Here is a 24,912-nt window from a genome sequence, read left to right on the forward strand (position 1 = left end):
GTACTAATGTTAACCTAATATAATATAATATTTAATGTATATATTTTTCTTAAAGTACCGACTGTTAAGATGTTTTATTACTGTCAGTAGATTATTTCAGTAATTACCGTCAAAAGTCAAGACGAAATAGTTTGTGACAAACCATGCGATGTTGTATTTGTTCTCTGCTTAACTGGTTCTGTCCCCTTTACAAACATTTGCGTCCCCTTGTTTTTATTTTTTTGTTTTTCATTATTATTTTTGTTCCCAGTAGTCTTCTAGTTATTATTAATTAATAAATTATAATGCAGTCCTCGTCGTTATAAATCGATACTATCATAACCAAAATTTTAAAATCGGGAAAATGAAATACTCGAATAGGGTGGCGCAGTTGCGTAATCTGAAACAAAGAACATTCGATCCGACCGGCACGTAAAATAAAATATTTCACGCGACACCCCGTATAATTAAAACTACGCCTTCGATATAATCAAGCCCGCGTTCGGAGGGTTCCTCCGGCATCGCCGCCGCCGACGCCACCGTCGCTAGGAAAACCGGGCGTTCCCGTCCACGTTTTTCTATATTTTTTTTCCTCTTCCCTCTCGAAATTTGTGTAGCGTCGCTCGGGGCGCCGACCGAACCAGCGAACGGTCGTTTCGCAGCGGCGGTTCGGCATCGGCCGTCAATAATTACGTCGCCCTGTAGCGCGGAGGCCGTAAACCGTGGGGCGGCGGGTGGGCGGTCGGGCGACTGCCGCCGTACGGGGACCGTGGGGGAGCTTAACGGACGTCGGTCGGGATCCCCCCGCCTCCCTTCACCGGGGTAGGCGAGCGGAGCGAATGGAAAACCCCACGTAGGTGTACCGTCAGGCCGGAGACTTTCCTTTGTTTCCCGAAAAACCCAGGCCGTTCCTCTGGAAACGCTTCCTGTTCGCCAAAATTAAGTCGACGTCGAACAAAACAGGCAGTTTCCCTTCCTTCTCTTTCGCTTTTGTTCAAAGACGATCGCCAATGGCCCATATACAGGGAGTCAGCAGCAAAAATTTGAAAATGTGCAATGACCCTAATGTTCGTGGGAGCAATCCGGTTAAAAATGTTCAAGATGGCGCAACATCCTGATATATTGAAAACGGGTGTCGGCTTTCTTAATTTAAATAGAACACCCGATGTATTATTGCTGTGTACGATTCCTCGGAGATTTCTAGAGATATCTCATGCACAATATCCTTCTAAATGTCACTGTTCTGTGATATTTAACACTCAAACGTCCAAAATGACGTTCGTAAGCCTAACAATATATGTAAATTTTCCCCTTTGCTCTATTAAACTTACCCTACAGAAAAAATAGTTAACAAATTTGGAAATTTCGATTATTAATAAAAATAATAATTAAAAAGAAATTTAAAATAAACCACCTATTTTCATAATCCTTAACCTTTTACTACGTTTATAAATTAGCGGTTATTTTGTATTAGGTTGTATATACGGAATATTTATAATGTTGAGATATTGCCGTTTCATTTTTGTCCACTTGATCTGTTTTTAATGTTTAATTAATATGAGCTAACCATGACGAAAGGCGGGACTGACGCGGCGTAAAAAAACAAAAAAGGTTGTTGTCAGATGCCATATAAAAATTATTATCAATACTTTTTACAAATCTTCAGGATTCCTCCGGCATCGATTTTATTGACGTTTCAGTTTCAGTTCAGTTTCAACTTCAGTTCAGTTCAGTTTTACCTTATTGTAAATAGCATAAGATTATAAAAAATTGATGGTTTCTATTGGAATAAAGATTTTTGGCAATTTTATTTTATTTATTATTTGTTTAAATTTTCTGTATTAATAATAATCGAAATTACTAACAAAATTTGTTCAACAAAATGTTAAAGAATTCCATATGGAAAAATGTACAGATATGCAAACTTCATTTTTGACAAACTATCGGAATGTCAGAAATCCCGAAAATTCAGGTATAGACTATTTTTCATGTCCACAATATTCCGAAGCATCCAAAAAAGCAATAATCGTATTCCATTTAAAGCAAGAAATCTGACACCCACTTTCCGGAAGTGCCGCCGTCTTAAAAATATTGTAGCGGGATTGCCCCCACTAATATTAGTTTAATTCCAAATTATCAATTTTTTGCCACTTTTAGTTTTCCTATAACAGATCGAAGAAGTTCCCGGTTTGCGCAAAAAATGAGAGTCTTCTGCTCTCCCTCTATGAGCCCTTGTTTCAGTTTAGTAATACGATGGATGATTGTACCAAAAGGAGAATTTATGTAAATGTACTGTATATTTATACTACTTAAAGAAGTTAGGGATCGATGCCTCGCCGGCGTACTACTTTAACATATTTTTATACTGCTAATATTTCAGTATTCATCGAATTATTAATAACACAGAGTGACACTGCACCAAATTAAAAATTTGTATACCATTAGAGTCTCTGAATTTTGCGCAATCAATATGAAATTTTGCACACCTTCCTGGAGAAAGTTGCGACATTCCGAAAATTAAAAATTTTAATTCAAATTAAAATATAATTCATTTCTAATTGATGTTTAACCAAACACTTTTTTTGTTTTAATTAAATTTTTATTAGCTATTTCTTGAATTCAAAAGTAAGAAGAGACCTCTTCTAAACGCACCAGTGCAAAAGTCTCCAAATCGTTACCACAAACTGCCGCAAACTGATATTTCCACATGCACTCAGTGTTGAAGGAATATAAATTACATTTATTGAAACCTATAAGACTAATGCAGGAATTTTTAAATAGATATAACGAAAATAATTAAAAAATATATGTATTACGGACCGATGAAATAATCTATAAATAATCCCAGAATAGAAATAAGAACTCAAAAGTCAGTAGGAGTAGTCAAAAGGAGTAGGTTAATGTATGGTAGTGGGTTGTAGGTAGGTCAACGGGGGTAATATGAAACGATTCTGACTCTACTGTTCTAATATTAACTGCAAAATAACTTTTGGGGCATTGTTTAGACCGTTAAACTCAAAAGTGCAGAATAATATTAAAAAGAAAAATCCAAGACTACTTTAAAAAAATTACTCCGGCCACTCTGGGGCAAATGTAAACATATATCACGAAACAGGTTCAAGAGAATGCATTTTCTTGAGGGGAATATGTGAACAATAGCCTTATAACCTAGTAGTAAGCTTGAAAAAAACTCCATTTCGAATAGTTTATTCGACGTTTATTTTTGAAAACCTAGGTCCAATTTATTACAAAATTGTTAAAAAACAAATAACAAAGTCAGTATTAAAATAAAGAGTATTTCACGAATAAGGCACTTTATTTTCAAAATTATAAAATATTCTCTCGCCTTTCATTTTAATTATGGGAATAGGTAGAACTCCCAATATTTGCTCGTGAGAGACAAAACTATCATCAATTTGATTGATATTGAAATTTTGGTATGTTTCGTCAATATATTTGAGAGCTACTACTTTAATGTCACTATCTTCTACAGAACACAAGTATTTATGTATAGTCGTATTTTGTCGTATTTGACATGAACAAAATCACCATTTTTCAAATTTGATAAGTGCTCTTCAGAGTGATAAATTGAATCATCATCAATTGAGGAACGCTCTGTTTTTTTCTGCCTCTTCTTTTTTATATCTTCCTTTTTTCCAGGCTTCTTCAGTGTCTTTGACTTTTCCATTGTATTTGATGCTACAGTGATTGATTTTTGTTTCTTGGTTTTTCGCTCTGGGGAGAGAGAGCTGTTTTGCAGCCTGGATCAGTGGATTCCATGGAAGTTTTGCGTCCATTAATCCTTTGGGAAATTACTGTAATAGGGACATTATAATATTCTTGAGCTTGCCGCTTGTTGTGGTTCTGAACATCTGTCACGGAATTAATGAGGTCTTCTTTTGTATATGCTCGCCCATTTGCCTTGCGCACATATTTTCGAGGCATCTGAAACATTAAAAAAAATAAAAAGCGTGTTTATATTTACCCCAAAATTATGATTACTTTTGGAAAATTGTCGAAGTACCACTTACCTTGATAGTAATTCATATACATACACTTTTTAACACTTGTGCTAAACGAAAAAACGAAATTTTTGCAGAGGTTTGAGAAGCACATGCATCTAGCCAAACAAACTCGTCAAAACAAAGTAGTCCCTTAAATAATAGTAGCAGGGGAAATCTCCTCGAAGAGTCGCGGCGTTGGAATTTGAAGGTAAATTTAAACTCATTTTAGGTAGCGTTTACAATTGCCCCTATTTACAATTACCCCGGTTGACCTACATATATTTTGAATCCGATATTTGTAGATCTGGAGATCTGCGCCTAAAAATATCAACACAAATAATATATATCACACAACAATATCAAGTGGGTTAAAAATTTTCTTTCTAAAATATGGAATATTCGATGGTTTGGTTTATTCTTTTGGGAGCACATAAAAATTCGGGTACACAGAATTCCTTGTGATGTAGTAGAATTTCGGCAAAGAATTATTCTAGCAATCAATCGGAAGTGCCAAAAATCATACAATTTAAATTTACGAAAAAATTACCTATTTTCGATCTATTACTGTAAATATCTCGAAAACAAGTTGATTAAAATATAAAGAGTGTTATATAATAACGGGTTCTACTGAACGCTGATAAAATATAATTATTGGTGTTTTGCTACTAACCCTAGAAGCCAATGAAAACGTTATAAAAATAGATTGAACGCACGGTACTACATAAGACTTTGAAGCAAATATTGGAAAACAAAATGAGCCTTCGCATGTGCAGCAATTTCTAACCTCTGAAAATAGCTGATAATTTTTTTTTATTTTTTGTTTGTGGTTTGGTTGTATTTGAATCACAAATGCAAATGGTTTATCAGTTGTTAACTGACAAAATAGAACCAAAAGAACTTCATTGTATGACTTTGGACTTCCAGAATTGTTATTCTAATATAAACGGCGAAACGAACGCTTTATATTAAGCGCGATCAGTAAATGTTGCTTCACAAACTTCATGGAGAAAATATGCAACAAATAAGTCTCGTCTGCCACTTTCAATTTTACCAAGCGGTTGAAACTATATCCAGAAGATTTGTAAATAGTAAGAACAAAATTGTCAAAAAATCATAATTTCAAACTTTGTTGTTGTTATTTTTATAAACAACCGGGTACTTCAGATTTTTGCTTTTACATGCACGTGAAGAAAAGACAACAGTCATATCCTGCAACTGAACGGAGCAGTGATTTTTGTTCCTTTTAGTTTGGGTGAGTATTTTTAAAATATTATGATAAAAAATTCTATTAAATTCCTTATGCATTTGAATGGTACATTATGCGGTAAACGGCATTTGACTCACGAGTGTTTACTAAACGAGTGACTTTAAAAATTTTCCGAACGTGTTGTATACTATACTTTTTCTACGACCGTTGGTTTTTGGGTGCATTTTTGCAAACCACACGACATGACTGTCAGAATTGACAAACGTCAAAATTCAAAGCGCGGGAAATATCTCCGACAACATCCGATTGCTCCCAAACCCATACGGTAAAATCCCGGAAATGTCCGAAGTTGCTCGGATACATGGAAAACAAAACTGACGTGGTAAAGAGTTTTTCTGATCCCGTCTGTAAAATACCCAATTACCCACCGATCTAGAGTGCGGGAAGCGTCACTTTACCACGTCAGTTTCGTTTCCCACGGATCTGAACCACTTCGGACATTTCCGGAATTTTACCGCACGGATTTGGAAGCAATCGAATGTTTCCCACGCTTTGAATTTTGACGTTTGTCAATTCTGACGGTCATGTCAGTGAATGTAATCGTGTTATTTTGCGAAAATGTACCCAAAAACTAACGGTATTAGAAAAAGTATAGCATGCAACTTGTTCGGTAAACTTTTTAACTCACACGTTTATTAAAAATTTGCTCCGCTGCGCTCCGCTCGTGTCAAATAAACTCATGAGTCAACTCATTATTACCAAACGTGCTATACATACTATACTGTTTCTAACGACCGTGGCAAAAAATCACAATTTAAAAAATTAAAAATGATAACAGATGATCGGATTTCTAAATTTCGTACCATTCAAACGAAATATTTACTAGTTGTCTCATTTTAACAGTGTACGTTAGACAACGTTAGACAGAGAAAGATGTATTATTGGATACTTCGTATGAACAACGGAATAAAAACAATTTTAAAACGTCATGTTGTTTATTAACCTTTTACAATTGATCATTAAGTAGTTTATTTCAAGAAAAAGACTGTAATTGGAAGAAAAATCATCTAAGGATGCAGGATTAGATTTTTCAGATCGTAAAAGCAATAAAAAGCAGGTCCCAACCTTCAATTTCGTTTTGATTGTACTGATGAGACATGGATATTTTTGAAAATGATACAGTTGGTTTTCGCAAGATATTAATACAAAAACTGTAAAATCCACTAAAGTTCATGCGAACAGTTTACTTACTGACAAATCAACTAATTTTAATTGTAGCTCATGGCACGTAGTATTTAAATTGTCTGATATATTGCATAACATTTTTCTGTGTATTAATTTTTGGGTACATTTTTGTAAAACAACATGAATACATTCACTGACATGACCGTTAGAATTGATAAACCTCCAAATTCACACCGTGCTGTAAAATGTCTGAAAACATGCGATTGCTCCCAAATCCGTGCAGTAAAATCCCGGAAATGTCCGAAGTGGCTCGGATTCATAGGAAACGAAACTTACATGGTAAAGTGACGCTTCCCGCACGCTAGATCGCTGGGTAATGAGGTATTTTACAGACGGGAGTAGAAAAATACTTTGGAGCGCTAAAGTGTAATATGAATTTATAAACTTCGATGGTTTTGACAACTCGCGATCGTTCACATAGTAAGTCCGTTTTCTGGATGCCACCTAGAGCCCAACGATCCCCATCCCAATCCATCCCATCCCTCGCTAAACGCGCAGATGGGGGGGCCGGAGCTGACCTCGAGTCCCCGGCCGCCTCCGCGAGTGCGTGACGGTCGCGCGGGGGGACGGCGGGGTGGGTGACGATCGCGGGCGGCCGGGGGAAGGACGAGGGAGGTTCGAACCCTTATTCGCGACGCGACAGCTGCTCGCCGGACTTTGGCCAAATCTTTTTGCAAGTCCAACCATCGCACCCGCGTTGTCGTTTTATTGAAAAACGTATTTGCGCCCGAATGCCAATACCGTGCCTTCTATCTACCTTGATAACACTTTGGTTGGCTGTAACTTTTAATAATATCGAGGTAAATAAAAATAAATAAATAAAAAACCAAAATGTTGGGTTAAGTTAAGGTTTTCAAATTCTATCACATAATTGTTAGCAGCTAAGCTTGTTTTCCTAAATGACATGATTAACAAAACACTAATAATTTTCTGAGATCTCAGCCTAATGAGATTTTTATAAATGGAACATTGTTTATTTTATCCTTATTCAATAAAACGCGTTATTCTTATTGCAACTATATATTTTATTCCACTTGTTTTTGAGATACTGTTATTTTCATATTTGCAATAATAAAAATAAATCAAATCAAGTCAGATAGGCCAATTTTTTCAAATAAGAGGTGTTATTTTGAATAGCTATTTCGGTGGAAGTTATTTTTGAAGCTGATATTTCTTAAGTAGGAACCACGTTATTAAAAATAACAGAAATGTACAAGCATCAACGACGCATTGAAATTATTAAAATTCACTATAAAAATGGTGAAAATTTCGTAAAACTAAGTCAGTTTTGAGCGTGAAGCACCTTGTCGGTCCGCAGTACAGAAATTGGAAGAAAAATTTGGTCTGTTATGATGTGAAGAATAAAACCGGTGCACATCGCTCAATAACAATTGAGAATATTGGTGCTGTAGCCCAAAGTGTTGAAGAAAACCCAAGTTTATCCATGCCTCGTCATTCTTGGGAATTGGACATTCCGCAAACGTAATTACACCATATTTTGCACAAAGACTTGGGTCTTAAGGCTTATAAAGTTCACAGACGGCGCTACGTGCCACACAAGCAACGAAACCATCGATCTTTTACCGGTAAAGTGTCCGGACCGTGTTATATCTCGAAAAGGTGATCAGAATTGGTCACCGGAATCTTGTGATTTAACACCTTGCTGCTTCTTCCTTTGGGGCCACGTCAAAGATGGAACTCGTGAAGATATTGAGGCATACAGCAGTTTGCGATTTGGTGACTTAAAATTTTATGAAAAGCGTAACCATGGCGGCCATTTGGCTGATATTGTTTTCCATTATTAATGGCATAGCTTCCTCTTTACATTGAAACAATCATCATTTATTTCAGAAGATGCCATTTTTCTATGAATATCAAAATAACACCTCTTATTGGAAAAACCTATAGAAGGTTGACCGAAACAGGTACTTTAGAACTTGGGAGAACTGAAGAATTGAAGAAGCAGTTTTGAATTCTATTGATGAAAATCCTGAACTTAATACTAGAAAAATTGGAAATAATCTGAATATCTCGCATTTCTTGGTTTGGAAAATTTTGCACGATTTTCTATTTTATCCATATCATATTAAAAGTTTAAAAGCATTACTTCCCAGAAATTTTACCTTGCGTATTAATATTTGTCAATGATTTTTGGACAAAATTGTTATCCCTTGTTTGACCAAGAAATACTATTTACAGATGAAGCTAACTTTTCCAGAAATTTCCACAATAACCGCATTTGGGCCGTAAATGTTTTTGCTGGAATTGTTGGAAATTACTTAATTGGACCCTTTGTCCTGTCAGAAACGCTAAAGGGCCGTAATTATCGCCGGTTTTTAGAAGAGGATTCGCCAATATTGCTAAAAGAAGTACTACATGTAATTAGAAATAGGCTGTGGTTCACGCATAAGGGCACGCTTGCTCACTTTAGTGTTGCAGTAAAAAAATATTCAAATGACACGTTTAGTAATTGATGGGTAGGTCGCGGCTGACCTCAACCATGGCCCACTAGGTCCCCAAATTTAAATAGTTTGGAGTTTTTCTTATGGGGGGAACCTGAAAAGTCTGGTTTATCGCAACCCAGTTAACACTGTAGAAAAGCTGAAGGATCGTATAACAGTTTCCTGCAATTTAATAAGAAACACTAAAGGTATACTTCAAAGAGTGCGCCGCAATATGAGGAAAAGTGCTGAATCGTGAATCCTTCAAGGTGGAGGACACTTTCAACAACTTATCTGGATTCTATGTTTTACTTTTTTTCAAAATCGTTGTTACTACTTTATTAACAGACAATTTTGCAAAAAAATGTTAAAAGTAAGTGGTGTTTTTTTAAATTTTCATATTCATATTATCGATTCTTCGTTTATTATTTACCTTGTGGTTAGAATATGATGTTATATCATTAACTGTAAATTAATTGCAAACATAAAAAAGAACAGTCTTCTATTATATTTTTTTCTGAAATATACTATTTAGAGAAAAATGTTAAATACAAACGGTATAGACGAGACTAAAAAGATTTTCGTAATTTGGTGACTAGTTATTGCCATTTTGATGACCCTCTGCTACCCGGGAAAATGGACCCGGAAATCGCCCTTTTAATTATTAACATTCGATTAGAAAACATCCTGTTATACCTATTGTTAATTGGTTTGGGCAATACAGCCAGTAAATCCGAAACGGTTAAATTGACAGCTGTCATAATGTGATATAGTAACTTTTTTAAGAAGAGTAAGATTGCGTGTATGACATTCGTCAATCGTCTTTTTTTTATCTCGGACCTCGCCTTAATTTTCATTTTTCTTATGGTCATCATCTTGGATTTTTCGATTTTTGGAAAGAGTTTTGAATTTCCAGTTCAGTGATGTCTCGCATGCGCACAAAACTTTTTGTGACACATAAGTGTGTTAAATAATTTTTATTTAAAAAATATATCTGGGGGTAAGATTTCAGAAAATAAATAATATACATTAATCTGTTAAGCAAATTTGTCGGTACTGATTATAAACAAACATGAATATTTATATTAATACGTATAGATATCAGGAAATTGAAATTTAAACCTACTATAACTTACTATAATTTTTTTTGCTATTTTTAGCCAATTTATTTCTTCCCCATTTACAAGTATTGGTTTAGAAAAGATCTAAATGTACTAATTTTAGAATAGTCATTTCTATTTAAAAAATCGTCATTTACATAAAGAAATAATCATTTTCATTTTGGAAAACTTCATTTGTACTTCCGAATTTCTACTTAAATTCGATAAAGATTCAGTGTAGTTTAAAAAGGCCATTTTATTTTAAGAAAGCGGCAATCAATTTTTAAATTAATGTGTAGCTTACAAACGAATGAAAACTGTTTGTGATGCTCTATGTGGAAGTCAGTTGCCAAAGTGACAAAATGTTCGATATTTGATAGTCAATATTTAGCAAACAGACACTTCCAAATATATAATAATGTACAGAGTGTTCTATTTTAAAAAAGAAAAAACCGTTTATTCGCTTCTATTCTATCAAAGATATATTTAGGATGTTCCATTGTTTTGCATAATGTAATATAACATTACAAACATGCATTATATGATTTCTAAACTAGACATGATATTTTTAATATGACTTTGCTACAATCGAGAATACAATTGTTATTTTTAAAATACTCTTGAATAATTCGTAAATACATTTGATAAATCTAAAATAAATATTTATCTTTCTATAATAAAAATGCCATTTCTTTTTATAAAAGTGATACTTTCTGAAATACTTCAATACTGTTGTATAAGGATGGTAATTACAATATTTGACTAGTTTTTTAATCTACAGCGTAGGAACATAATTTGACAAATTCATGAGCACTAAAACTAAACTGAACTAAAGTTACACACAATAACTGTAATGAAAATAAATTAGCATTGATAGAAAATTGATTTATTTTGACACAGATGCCATCAGAACAGCTATTTTTCTTATATTTGAAGGTCCTTTTAACAATATATTTTTTTAATTTTCTCTGAAATTTTTTGCTTAAAGTTTAGTTATGCTAGTTTATTATCATGTATTTCAAGGTAAATCTAACAAATCAAAATTGTTATATAACAAAGTATGTCATTTCGGGTCCGTAAAACTTATAATAAATTACAACGCAGTACAAGAAATATGTCCATTAACAATAGGGTATTATTTATAACCTCAAAACTTAGTGCCTAAAAAATACATCCCGAAAACTTCTTGGATGTACTGAGAATGCAATAATTTTGACCAAAAATATAAAACTAAATCAAATAAAATATGATTTAAGAAGCAGACACTTCTGGAAATAAAAATCTCATAATAATGTTCATAAGTCTAAAAGAAAACAATTATTTTGCACCTTTTGTCTTGCATGTCGGCTCTAAAATAACAAGTAAGACCTAGTCAAATTTGAACCAAAATACGTGAATGCATTAAAATAAGCTGGTAAAAAACCACCGTACAAGCTACGATTGCAGGGTTGCAGTTTGGATTTGTGTTCACCATATAGCTATTAGATAATATAATGTACTTCAGTCAGAGCAGTTGTGCAGTTACGTCACGTACAGTGACGTAATTAAAAATTATCCGTATGTCTTACCTATATTAACCATAAGTATCGGTATGTCTTAGCTATACTAACCATAAATAGCAATTTCAAAACTGACAAACAAAACTTACGACATCTAGTACTGAACTGCTTTGACTGGACCAAAGAGTATAAGATGGAGGGAAATTATGAAAGGTAAAACGTGAAAAAAAAATTATTTCGAAATAGTTGAAAATTATTGAAATTTATTAAATGGAATGAAAACTGATAATACATAATACATAATAACAGAATACACATCTGAAAATACATAGTAATAAAAAAAAATTAATTATAATCTTAAAATAATGAACTAACCAAAACTATTATTATAACAATAATTGTATGCAAAAATCAGTTAAAAGCACGCTTTTTTTAGTAAATCATTTCATATACGATAAATTTTATTCTATTTAAAAACATAAGTTCTCTCATAATATAAAAGTTTTCTTAAAAGACACCTATTAGTTATAATAATAAAATTTTTCAAAGAACACAATCCTTTACTAATCACTGCTGAAACGGCTAAAAGTCTATCGCTGCGCTTAGTGATATGAAAAAATATATTTTAGTAAAAGAAATGTAGATACGAAAATATGCTTTAACGTATATAAAAATTAAATGAAACATATTAAAATATTTTTGCTTACATGACTACAGCAGATAACTAAAATATATATATTTTACTCAATCTTCTCCTTAATTTATTTTTTATTGATATTCACTTTGGTTTGATTTTTTGAATGGTACTTCATCCTCTATTTCTCCTCTTTGGTCGTCACTTTGCTTTGGTTTTTTCATTGGTATTTTTTCACTAGTTGATTTTGCGAATTTAGACAATTTCCTGTTGTTTACTTTTTTTTATGTTACAGTCTCAGTCTTTTTGAGATCACGTCTGATGAACCAACCATTATTCAATCGTTTGCTTCATTGGTTTATTAATCCAAGTTATCATTGCTACTAATGCACAATGGGCTATTTCATTTGTACGCTGTTCTCCATCATCAGCATAACCGTGGAACATGTCTTTGGCCGCATCATAGTGTACTTCAGTAGCGAAACTTTTTAGTCGAATAAAACGCTAACAAGACGATCCTAAGGAGTGCTTCTTGCAAACGTATCTTTCAGTTGATTTAATACAGTTCAATTTAATCCTGGAGTGGTGGGAAAATCTTTCTGGTATTCATTCAAAGTCATTATAGTTGGTATATGTAGAAATTTCGCCAGCAACTTATAATAAACAACATAACAAATAATTTGACGATGTATGTATTATTAAGTCAACCTCTTGCTTCATTTTTTGTTTTACAACAAATTTCTTCTCCATCCTGTTAATTCGGCTACACAATCGACCTATCGTTCTAGCCCCTTGGTGCAGCCTTAAAGATTTAGGCGTTGACATTTGAATTTTTCTTACTTTAGAAGGTACTAAATAAATAAAGTGCTGTTATCCATTACAAGCTACTGTAGTATTTTCAGTGTGACGCATTACTTTAAATCGCCATGACAGTACTTGGACACAATATTAGATGAGAGTATACGCGACCTTCCCCTCTATCTTATACTCTTTGGGATGCACTTTAAGGTAAAATTAATGCGCTGCATTGATATTTTCGTCATTGGTTGAAAACGAGATTTCTAATCTCGTGCATGTGCATGTTGAATGGACCTTCTTTCATAGTTGCTTCATAAGTAGCAGCAGCATTATCTGCATGGATAGTAGCTCTATGGTGTTTACACTTTATTTGATATTACGTTAATAGACCACTATTAATCCAAGTCTTGCAACTAAAGGGATACAGAGGGAAGTGATTACAGAGACAGAAAATGGAATTATAATAATAAAAATTCAGAGCCCTATAAATTTATCCCGTATTAATGTCACACACTAATTTGTGCTTTGCGTCATTTTCTTTCTATGATCTCCACACATTTAACTCTTTTTTTCTACGTCCTACTATAAAATTACCCACGGGTTTCGGTTGTATTTAGAGATATTACCCACAGCTTGAAATTTGCCGTTTATCAATTTTGACGATCATGTCACACGTCACCCGGTGAATGTATTCGTGTTGTTTTGCAAAAAACTATACTATGAAATACATTTGATAAACTTTTTAAATCGTTCGTTTATTAAGCACTTGTTCCGCTGCACTCCGCTCGTGGCAAATCAAAACTCAATGACATTTACCAAACTTGTGGCGTAATATTCCCTGAACATTCAACAGGATTTGCCAGGAATGGACGAACTGTCAGCGGCCATGTGAATTGTTGAACTCTTGTGGGTTTTAGTGATTCAAAGAGATGGTAAAAATATTCATTATTATTTATTAAAAAACGAGATTTGAAATGATCGCGAAGAGATTTGTAATTGGAGGAAACTCTTGGAGCTAACTTGATATAGTATATTATGCAACGAGTGCGCTAAACGACATTTGAGTCAGGAGTATATTTGGCACGAGCGGAGCGTAGCGGAGCTAGTGTTTAATAAACGAGTGAATTAAAAAGTTTACCGAAAGGGTTGAATACTATACTTTTTCTACGACCGTTAGTTTTTGGGTACATTTTCGCAAAACAACAAGATACATTCAATAACATGACGGTCAGAATTGACAAACGTCAAAATTCAAGGCGTGGGCCATATCTCCGGAAACATCCGATTGCTCCCAAACCCGTGCGGTAAAATCCCGGAAATATCCGATGTGGCTCGGATCCGTGGGAAACAAAACTGACGTGGTAAAATGACTCTTCCCGCACGCTAGATCGGTATTAGGTATTTTACAGACGGGAGTAGAAAAAATTATTTTATTTTCGGTTTTGGATTAAAATTATTTTAATAGTCTTTTAATATATAAATTTTAATCCAAATCTAAAAAATTAACACGTTGGGCGATAAAAACTTTTTTTTTATTTTTTTTATTATATTATTTTGAAGACGCAAAAATAAATCATTAATAAAAAATATTTGGTTGGTGCCTGATCTTGTTGGATACGGAATAATATTTTCTTAGATTAATTATAAATCTGCATTTTAGTGTAGTAACTTCTTGAAACAAATAATTTTTTTTTCTGAAATGTAGTTTTTTTTTAGATGTGTAAATGAAACCAACAATCTTTACATATAACTGGGATTCATTTTTTGAGAGAAAGTGAATTCTATTCATTCTTAATGGAAAAAATAAAGTAATTTAAAGCGCGCGTAGGTATTGCCGTCTCCCTCTTGCCAGGCTTCGGGGGCGAATTTCGGAAATTTATAGAGAGCGAACGCCTAAGTTTGGACCGGAGCGACACGTCCCCTCCCCCAACCCCGTCCGTTTCCAGGGATTACTCTGCCGCGATCCCCGGCTTCCCTCTCTTCCCTCCTCCGACCCCTACGGGCCGCCAACGCTCCGCGATCGCGGGTCTGCAACATCTCTCCCGAAAAGCGTCCATCCCTTAACGTCGGCCGCCCGCAGGCCTGCTGTCGCCCGTCGGCCCCCGTCCCCCACCCTACGAGACAGCCCCAACCCACTAGCCCCCCGGGATACCCGTTAGACGAACCAACGCTAGGCGGTGTGTTATTTGATTACTCCCTCGAATTCGGTGAGAATTCGGAACGAAGATTATTGGTACCGATTCGGGGAAAAATACACTCATTTAGTCGGTAATCAGGTACCATGCCTTCAAGTTATCTTGAAAACATTTTGATCGACTGTAACATTTTTATTTTTAAATATATCAAGGTAAATTGAAAAACAACAGGTAGGGTTACCAGTCAAGTTTTTTCCTAAGTCATTTGTAAAACAAAACAGTAACAATTTTCTGAGGTAGCAGCCTATTATTTATTCTGATTACAAGTGTGTAACACACTTTATATGCTATTCCATTAGCTGTTGAGATATTGTCAAAAATAGGAAAAAAAATAGGTGATTTTTATTTTATTGGAACATAAAAATTAAAGATGATAAGAGTTCTTTTCATTTAATGCAGCGATAAAAATAACTTAAATTATTTTGATATTCCAAATAAGGCCACTTTTTTGAAACACATATTTCGTAAACTTTAATTGTATGATTTTTGGCTGGTTGATATAGTTGATTGCCACTGCAGTGCTTTGCCGAAGTTCCACGACATTATCACAAGGATGCTGGGCACCTGATTTTTTCTTTGACTGCTAAGTCTAATATATTGGCGACGCGTAGCGGTTACACTTTTATTATTCTGATAGTTAATAATAAAATTAATAATGATGATAATAATAGTAAATGTAAATAAATGTAATAAATATGTCAAATATAAAGGTGAGTTTAATTATCGGTGGCAGAAAAATTAAATGCCAAAATCTCGAAGACAAGTGGAATAAAATATAAAGTAAGTAAAAAAAAATCAAATAGACTGACACGTTATTTAGGCAATTATATTTTGTTTTTTATTTACCCAGCAAAACAAAAGTTTTGTAAAAAGATAAACATATTCGCTAAATTATCTTTCATGCAAAATAATTTGTAACAAATTCAGAATTGAACACAAATTGGAATACTTGTGGCATTACACTCTCTGCATCTCTTTCTATCATTTGGTTCGAAACTACAGTAGCTAATTTTTTTCTCTTGTCCAGATGAATTTTAATTAACTATACAATAGCGTACCCTAAAAAACTTAAATAAATATTATAAATATTCTCTGATAATAATATATTTACCCTCGACTAAAGTGTTGAATGAATAAGAATATGAATACTGCTACCAGTTTTCTAATGTATTTTTAGCTGAGGCGATAAATCTTAAATAATAGTAATACGATTTAATAATTTTGATTACTAACATTACTACATATGTAATCACCTGTGTCACTTGTGTTACACTTGTGTATTTTTCTTGACCGTCTAGGTATTTTTACTCTAAGGCGAGAACAGTTTACTTTCCTATTCTCCTTGACCTTCTACGCTAAAAATTCTTTAAAATTTCTCAAATAAGTATCATCGGGTTCGAAACGTCGTTCGATGTCATCCGTTCCCCAATCGCCATTGATCTCTCTATCTCTCCATATCCCTTTTCTCTGATTACCCTGTCAATGCCCTCTCTAGAACTCCTTGTTGTCCTTTCTCTCTCTCTCTTCTCCCAGTAGGTGTCCAAGTCTGTTTAGGCAGTCGCTGATTTTCCATTCTTTGGATATGTCCGCACCACTTTCGTTGTTTTGCTGTTGATCGCTTCATTTAGGATTTTTTCAAGTTCAAGATTTTCCTGTCGCTCTTTTCCAGAAATCGATCTGTTGCCTCCAGCATTCTAATGGGTTTTTCTGTTAGCTGCCATATCCCACAACTATTTGTAACTATGCTTTTTATGATAGATAAATTAGCTGTTGATTTCGTCTTGTAATTTTTAAGACGCTGTTTACCATTGCTATGTCCTTCCTGCCTTGGGTATTCCTGTCATTGATTTATAAGTTGAGCACGATTTGATAATGCATACCGCCACACAACCCATTTCTTATACTCTTCGACTAGCTTTTAGGGTCGTCGTAATTTTGTGCCATTTTAATCTGATCATTCCGACTGATTGTGCTCGTGATCCCTCGATAGTTGTCACAGTTTCCTTTGGTACCTTTCTTCTGAATGGGGTAAGGTATGATGATGATAATTTCCGTTCCTCTGAGGTATATCTGCTGTTTATGCATTTTTGGAAGAACCTGGTTATGTGCTCATATAGCTTTTTTGTTTCTTACTTGATCAGTTCTGTGGGGATATTAACTGGGGTTAAGCAGATTCATTAAAAATTAAGTTATAATAATTATTTAAATGTTCAATTAAGTCTGAAAAAGATCGAAAAGAAGTCTTGTTTGTGCTTATTGCGCAGCTGATATTGGATCCTTCAGAAATAAAAATTATATCTTGGTCTGAGTGTTTTTTTTTTGATAGGTCGGTTTTAAGTTGATGAAAAATTCTAATTTGTCAGGTCAAAATAAAACATGTGAATCATAACCGAAAAATTCCAAAAAAAGCAATAAACTTAATTTTTCAGTTCCATATTATGCTTTAACAAATTAATAAGTCGCTGCTGAAATTTCGATTTTGAATAATAATTTAACAAAGCAAAAATTCAACGTATCAAAAGAAAAAGGACACAATTATGTCCCATATCCAATGAGGAGTCCTTCGATTCAGATTCAGATTCGCTAGTCACCGTTCGAAAATTATCGCATGCTCATAAGAAAAATTCCGGAATTTAATTTGGCACGAAAGTTTGAGGAAAATCCGGCCCTGTTCCCGCGGACCTTCGCTACTCGCCGAACCGTCCATGTAGCCGCGGGCTGTCGCGGCCATTGTGCCCCTGCCTGCGGTCTCCCTCCTCGCTCCCCCACATCCCGGCCGTCTCCTGACCACCCCCGACCCCTTGCCGCCTCCGTCCCCCTGCCCCAACCCTCGCGCGTCACCCGCCACCTACGACCACCGGCGTGATCTGCACGCTTGTGCGCGCGTGTGTGTATGTGTGTGTATGTCGAAGTAATTCGCAGATGCCCGTCTGCTCACCCGGATTAATTCGCCCTGGAAATGCATTGCCCTTATTACTTTTACAAAGGGTACCAGAAAACTGATGAATCTTTGTGTTCCGCCGCTGCACTTTATTACTAATTCGCCAATCTACTACCAATCTATTTTGCAAACCTACGGTATACTCGTATGATATGTATTGCCGATGTATTGTATGTTATTTCTTTAAAACCACATATAATATATATGGTGAAAAGTGGGTATGGTATGATTTAAAGTATATCATTTGGACTTTTGATGGCAATTATCGAAATATCCTGCCGACGGCAATAGAACACCTGACCAATCGGTACGGTACTGGAAGCCTGCTACATGGTGAAGAAAAAAAAGTATATGAGTGATAGAAGTGATTTTAGGATTTGTCAGCGCAGCTAAAAAACGAGGCGTGAAAACTGGAAGTAATATTCATATTCATGGGACATATTTTTCGAAAATTTTAGTTAAAACTCAGCCCATTGTTCTGAAATTAATTGAAGCAGTTTCAAACCTAAAGATTCACGAACAATTCAAAATGATTAATTGGAGAGAAGAAAGCTTGTAATGTGAGGAGATTTAACATATTTGATTAAGAAATTTAAAATTGATAGGAGAGATGCAAATGCATTGCATTGCATTTGAGGAAAAACGAGAGGTTGTAATGCTGCAAGTGTTGCTTGCCAGATTATTTTTCCAAAAATGAACAGCTTCGATAACGGTTTGGATGAACAATCATTTAAAAAGTATGTAGACATTTTAAGGACATTTAAAACGGGCACAGGACAATCAAACTCACAAACAATAAAAAGAAAAATTGAGAAACAAACATATTCAAATAAGAAGTAGAACATATTAAAATTGTTATTAAGTTTTTTTTATTTTGCAAGAAAAGAAAATTCTTTTTAGGAAATTTAAAATGTTCAAAATTCAAAATCCGATTGGTAAATTAACGTGGTGAAGTGTCTATCTTGGTTCGCAAACTGCTTTGAAGACACGTTCCAAATAACCTTTCCATAATATTTCTGGTATTTATATGGGCTGAATTATATCTGACTTATTTTTGATTTACTTGTAAATTCACACATTTTAAATATATAATAAAATAAGTAGATACCTGACAGCAATACTGGAGTTAAAAAATAATGTCTACAGGCATATGCCTATTTCCATCCTAACAAGTGAAGTACTTTTATTGATAACTGGTTATGATTTGAGACGGGGCGCTGAATCATAATATCCATTATTTCCATTTATGGTTCAGAACTTTCTTCAGCATTGTCGCCAACAGGATTTGAAATTTTTATGAGTGTAGTCAGTTAATACATCAAGAAACAATCTGGTGGTATTTAATTTGAATTCTTGTGCTAAGTTTGGAAATTTAACAAAATCACCTAATCGTTCTACAATTAATATTAGCTCCAAAATGGAATGCATGGAATTTTAAAGACGACTCATTGCAAAATGGAGAGCATGAGAAAACTACGATATCAGCAAGTCTTCAATTAGAGGAGGCAAAAAAGTCCGAATTACGGTATCTTTGTCAAATGGATTCCTTTGTTTGAATTGGCCCTTTTCAATGGATTTTCAACATGTCCGAGATATAATCAAATTCTTCAAGCATTTAATGCAATCTACAAAAAGTGGATAAATTCACAAAATCACAGTGATCACACACTTTGATATTTGCTTACTTTAGGATACGCCAAAAAATGTAATATTAGAAATTGATGCTAAAGGTAAATAGAATGCGTGAGGTTGACTTTCCATTCTGACAATTACTTGTAAGTACCGATTTGTGTGTAAAGTTGACTATTTTGCTGCCAATATGAAAAATAATTTTGTCCCCAAACGAGAACCTGAGTGCGGACCTGCTCGCCCGCCGAAATAGCTACCGCGCTGACCCTCATCTAGTGATCAACCCGCAGCTGTCGCGTCTCCGACAGGGATGGATTTAAGGAAACGCGCGGATTGTACGGAGCGGAAGGTGCCCGCCGCGATCCTAATGTCGATCGATAAGGATTCAGTTTAGTTGGTTATTGTGAGAAAATATCGCATGACTTTATCCTTCGGTCACTGTTTAAGCCAGAGAAAGATACCTGCAGGCCAAACAACCCCACGTTGAACTCGCTTATTGCCGCTCCGTAAAATTTTCCATAGCGTTAACAAAAAAAAAGTGCTTTGCGACGATTTTCATAGAAATCTAAAACGACTCGGCAACACGGCACTGCGAATGAACGGTTGGAAGCGAAATTCCTTATAGCGTGAAGAACCAGTACAGGGTTCCTAAAGATCATGTCAGTATCGAACGACACAAATTGATTCTTAAGATATCTCAAAATGAAAAAAAAATGTATTGAAAAACCACAATTAGGTTGTCCTTCGGGACGTCACTACAAATAATAATTTGGATTTAATTAGGCATAAATTAGTCTACAAATATATAAAATTTCATCGAAATGAAATTTAGGATACCTGCTTAATAAAATAGGGATTAATCTAGCCAAAACTAACCAAAGTAATCGTATATATTCTAGTCATTAATGAAAACTGAGCATGATTGGTACTGTGGATGCTTCGAAGAAGGTCATCCAACCAGTTAATTTTCTGGGGGCTTCTTCTCTGCTTCTTGAAGTTCCGTGTCATCCCAGGACATTGACAATCAGTCGTATGATCTTCACTTTAACCGCAGCGGACCTAAACAATGTCGTGGTGTACTTTCCATACCACTGAAGACGATTTTGAGCCAAGATATTGTTCATCGATCAGGAGCACTCTTTCTTTCTATTTTTCCTTGAATAATTATGTGTAGTAATTCATTGGTTTTTGATTTCTTGATTTTTCATTCACCCAGCACCCCAGATAGTTGTATGTTTGTACTCTCGCCACTATTTCGTCATTTGCGATATCTGTTAAGCTACTTCGTTTTCTTTATATTTTAAATCCATTAGTGGGCTATCGTCTATCACAGATGTTGCTAGTAAAATCGTGACCGTGACGTTAGTATGGTAAATCTTGATGCTTCTCCAGAAGCGTAAGCGTAGAGATACTTCCGTGTTTCACCTTTTAACCTACATTATGCGCCATTTTCTCTTGAAACAGAGATCTCCACGCATTTAACTCATTTTCCTAGAACATTTGACGGGCAAATTTTGAGAAAATGCTGCCTTAAACTGCCCCATCAAAATTGACACTTGTCAAATTGACGAACTGTCAGCGGACATGTTGATTATTCTACGCCGGTAGATCTTATTGGTTAAACAATTTTTTATCAACGCTTCAAAAATTATTGTATTATCAGAATAGTCAGAATCTTTATATATCAAAAGCTACATGAATTGTCTCTGAACCATTTAAAGCATATTAATATACTGTACATTTCACGTGATACTCCCATACTCCACTATCGGGCGAACAAGTATTCAATAATGCAAAACAGTAAACGGAATGAAATATTTTAAACTACCATTTTCATTATTATTTACCCACACAACGTTTTAACTGGTCAAGTATCTCCAGTCATGTTCAGATGACCATTAAATCAACTTTATGCTTAATGACACATGGCAGAGATGGCTGAGGTCATGCAGAGGTATTGTTTACAGTTGAGTTCACAGTAAATCAAGTAAAAAAGAACCTAAATGCAATTTTAGTCTGTCCTACGTATTAATCAAAACATCGGGCATAGGCAATATCAGGGTAATTAAAATGTGAAAGAACCAAAAACTCACATTGCTCTTTTTTAATGACTGTTTTTGTATAAATTTCTGAATAAATTTACTGTACGAAACCTGAAAGAGATCTGTTTGAACAAGTATATTCCTCCCAATGTCAACCTCCTCCAAAGCCTCCTAAAAACCATCATTAATAATATTATGTCAGTACGAGCTATTGCAATTGTCGGTTTAATATTAATTTATTAATTATAATTATTAACTAATCAATTATTTAATTATTATTAATTTAGCAAAAAAAAAAGTTGTGAATCAGCGCTAAAGGCAAAAGAAAAAAAAGTGTCTAATAAGCTTGCATTTGCATAAATTTCACCCCAGGCATTTAGGAAAACACTGAAACAAGTCCTCTTTTGGCTATTTCTCCTGAACATTTTTATTCTTTAAAATTCAGGTACAGATAAAAAAGAAGTGTATACATAAATTTTCGATTGTTCAAATCTGAAAGGTTCGCTGCAGGGACAGTTTAATGGCGCGCCATTTAATTCGACACCCTCAATTTATGAGTGTTTCAGTTTCATTTGATTTATTTTTTTGTAGTTTGTGTTTTGATAAATCTTAAATTTGTAGGCGAACGGATAAAACGTGATGAGCGAGGAAGTCTATTTGTCTTTCTGCGGTCGTATTACGACCCCCCAAAGTGTCCCCGCGTCGCATCTCGAGTAACCGTACACCGTCGTTGTTCGCGAACGCTCGAACGAACCACCCTGTACCGGGTGGTCAATTAAGAAGAGCACTCGGCACTATCTGGAAAACTAATTGTCGTAACGACTTGGAGTGAAAAATATATAACCAAAGCGATCAAGAAAAAGGGCTAGAAATTATTTTTAAGTTTCTAAAATAACCGCCAGAGGGGATATTAGTACTCTTGATTGTTAAATGCCGTTTTTCGACAAATTATGTTACAGATAACTAAAATGTTGGGAAAGATTAGATTCTTTTTCCTAGAATAGGTTTTGCTTTATCTCATAATATTTGTATATACAGGGTTATTCATGGTCAGTGTCCAATTAGATGTTTTTGGAGAATGACTTACGGTAAAAACCTGAAATATTATGTATGCGGTGTTGCCAAATATATTCGTAACGTATATCAGCTTTCGTTTTTTAAATTGAACACCCTGTATATTATTACATTTTGAGATTCTGTGAAACATTCTGGACTTTTTTATGTAACATGTACCATACCTATCTTGAACATTTTCGGAGATAAAAAATACTTTTTAAGAAAATTGGAAACGCACAACCCGATATAAAAATTTTTTTTTGGCAACCCGTACAGCTAAACTCTTAAATTTTTGGTTGCAGTTCCTTATTAAATTGCATTATCATAATATAGTCTCAGAATGAACTTGTCACGTTGAGGGCGTTTATTTTAAATGGAACACCTCATATTTGGGTAGCAGGCTCTGGCCGGTCATGTAACAGCGAAACTGGAAGAAAATACATACGCCAACAAAAATGTTATATTCGTAGAAACTGTTCATAAAACTAATGTTAAAAACCAATAAACGTGGAAATTTTGACTCCTAATAATTTTGAATATTTCTCAGTCTTTTTGTTTTCTAACCAATATCATTTCGCAAAACTTTACGCTTAAATGATGCATCACGAGGGAGAAGAGATTATAATGTAGTTATTTTGTAATTTTGAGTATTATGTTTCTATTCATCTTCAGCGCTCGAAATAGACGCATGTGGAAATGCCTGAAAATATGCTGGTTCCATTTTCTTCTGATTTTGTAACAGATTTTTGGAAGTTCCCTTCTTCCTAGGTTACGAAAATTTGCTTCAATTATTTTAAACTTTTTCTCGTACATTGGTGGCAAATGCGGATATTGTTCGTTAAATTTTCTGCACGTTCTTGAACTTAACACTCATCATAAATGTAAAACAAATTCAAAATATCTGCGTATGCATAATTATCTTGCTTTCTCAAATAAATGCAACTTTTAACTATGAAAAAAAACCAGTGAAAAAAGAATTACCATACTATGGCATTTTTAGATGGCAAATTAATTGCTCATTTAATTGTCATTATAATATATGGGGTGTCACCTATAAAATTCCCACCTAACAAGTATTGCCATTTGGGCCTTATTTTATGAACGAACGAACGCAATAAGTTAATTCTCATAATAAATAAATTTCTTAAAAAGAATTTTTTATCGAAAATATTCAAGATGGGTATGGTACATGTTACATAAAAAAATTCTAGAATGTTCCGACGAATCTAAAAATCTAATAATATGCAGAGCGATCCATCTAAAAAACGAAAGTTGATATACGTTACGAGTAGATCTGGCAACAGCGAATGGTCAAAAATATTTTACAAAGGTAGCTCATATTTGCTTACATAAGTAACCAGCATTTCAGGTATTTACCGTAACTCATTCTCCATAAACGTCTGATTGGACGCTCACTGTGAATAACCCTGTAGACAGTGAATAGCTAAAATATGCAACAAATTCATTTGAAAATCAGGTATTTTATTTCAATAAAAATGCTAGCACACTTCCATCGTGTTTTTTTTGGAGGAAACCGGAAATACAAGGTGTGTCAAAAAGTAGATATCGTCCGTACATAGATGTAAGAATGTGATCAATTGCTTTTGAATGGGATTATCCAAGGGTGGTCATTAACGTACATTGCAACAAGATTATTACCTAGTTTCGGAATTTAAATTCAGGTAAAATTGTGGTCCGTAATAGAAAATAATTTTATACCTATCTGTGTTTAATATTTTTTGGTTTGGTATACTACTTAGTTTAAGTTTATTAGTAATCATTCTTATTTCGTGTGTAATATAGCGTGTGTTGAATCATGTGCGAATTATGCAAAATATGTGCGAGTCTAGTCTATCTCAGGAGATGCTCCCGCCCAAATGTAGAAAACACAAGGAAGTTATAAACAATGACATTGAAACATTGAACGCGGTGCCAGCAAGCAAGCATCTTTAGAAGAAACGGCCACATTGACGAAAATTCCAACATCAACTGTATGGAAAATTGTGAATAATCCCATTTCAGCGAGGAAAAAAAGAAGCGATACTGACATTTTCTCTAGTGTAAATGAAAGTGATCAAGATATAATACGGCGTAAAATTTACCAGTTATACTACGAACAAAGCGTGCCTACATTAGACATCC

At 34.5% G+C, this 24,912-nt stretch overlaps 1 protein-coding gene across 1 annotated transcript; it reads left to right on the plus strand.

The window, feature by feature from the left end:
• Window positions 1–343: 343 nt before the first annotated feature.
• LOC132708297 (actin-binding protein WASF1-like) lies at window positions 344–20,066 on the plus strand. Its single transcript, XM_060680542.1, has 6 exons — window positions 344–411; window positions 475–767; window positions 6,857–7,009; window positions 14,854–15,140; window positions 17,814–17,979; window positions 19,963–20,066. Exons 1-6 carry the CDS (start codon window positions 344–346, stop codon window positions 20,064–20,066), a joined length of 1,071 nt encoding a protein of 356 aa, XP_060536525.1.
• The last annotated feature ends 4,846 nt before the right edge of the window (window positions 20,067–24,912 follow it).

Source organism: Cylas formicarius, unplaced genomic scaffold, assembly GCF_029955315.1.
Source record: "Cylas formicarius isolate icCylForm1 unplaced genomic scaffold, icCylForm1.1 PGA_scaffold_10__41_contigs__length_53128322, whole genome shotgun sequence".
NCBI classification, from domain to species: Eukaryota; Metazoa; Arthropoda; class Insecta; order Coleoptera; family Brentidae; genus Cylas; species Cylas formicarius.

Bases quoted from the DNA above. Each gene is read 5' to 3' on its own strand.
- LOC132708297 (XM_060680542.1), top strand. From the start codon at position 344: ATGAAATACTCGAATAGGGTGGCGCAGTTGCGTAATCTGAAACAAAGA. The intron at 768-6,856 runs GTCGGTCGGGAT...TCGTTCACATAG, and splicing joins CGTGGGGGAGCTTAACGGAC to TAAGTCCGTTTTCTGGATGC. The intron at 15,141-17,813 runs GTACCGATTCGG...CCGTCCATGTAG, and splicing joins ATTCGGAACGAAGATTATTG to CCGCGGGCTGTCGCGGCCAT.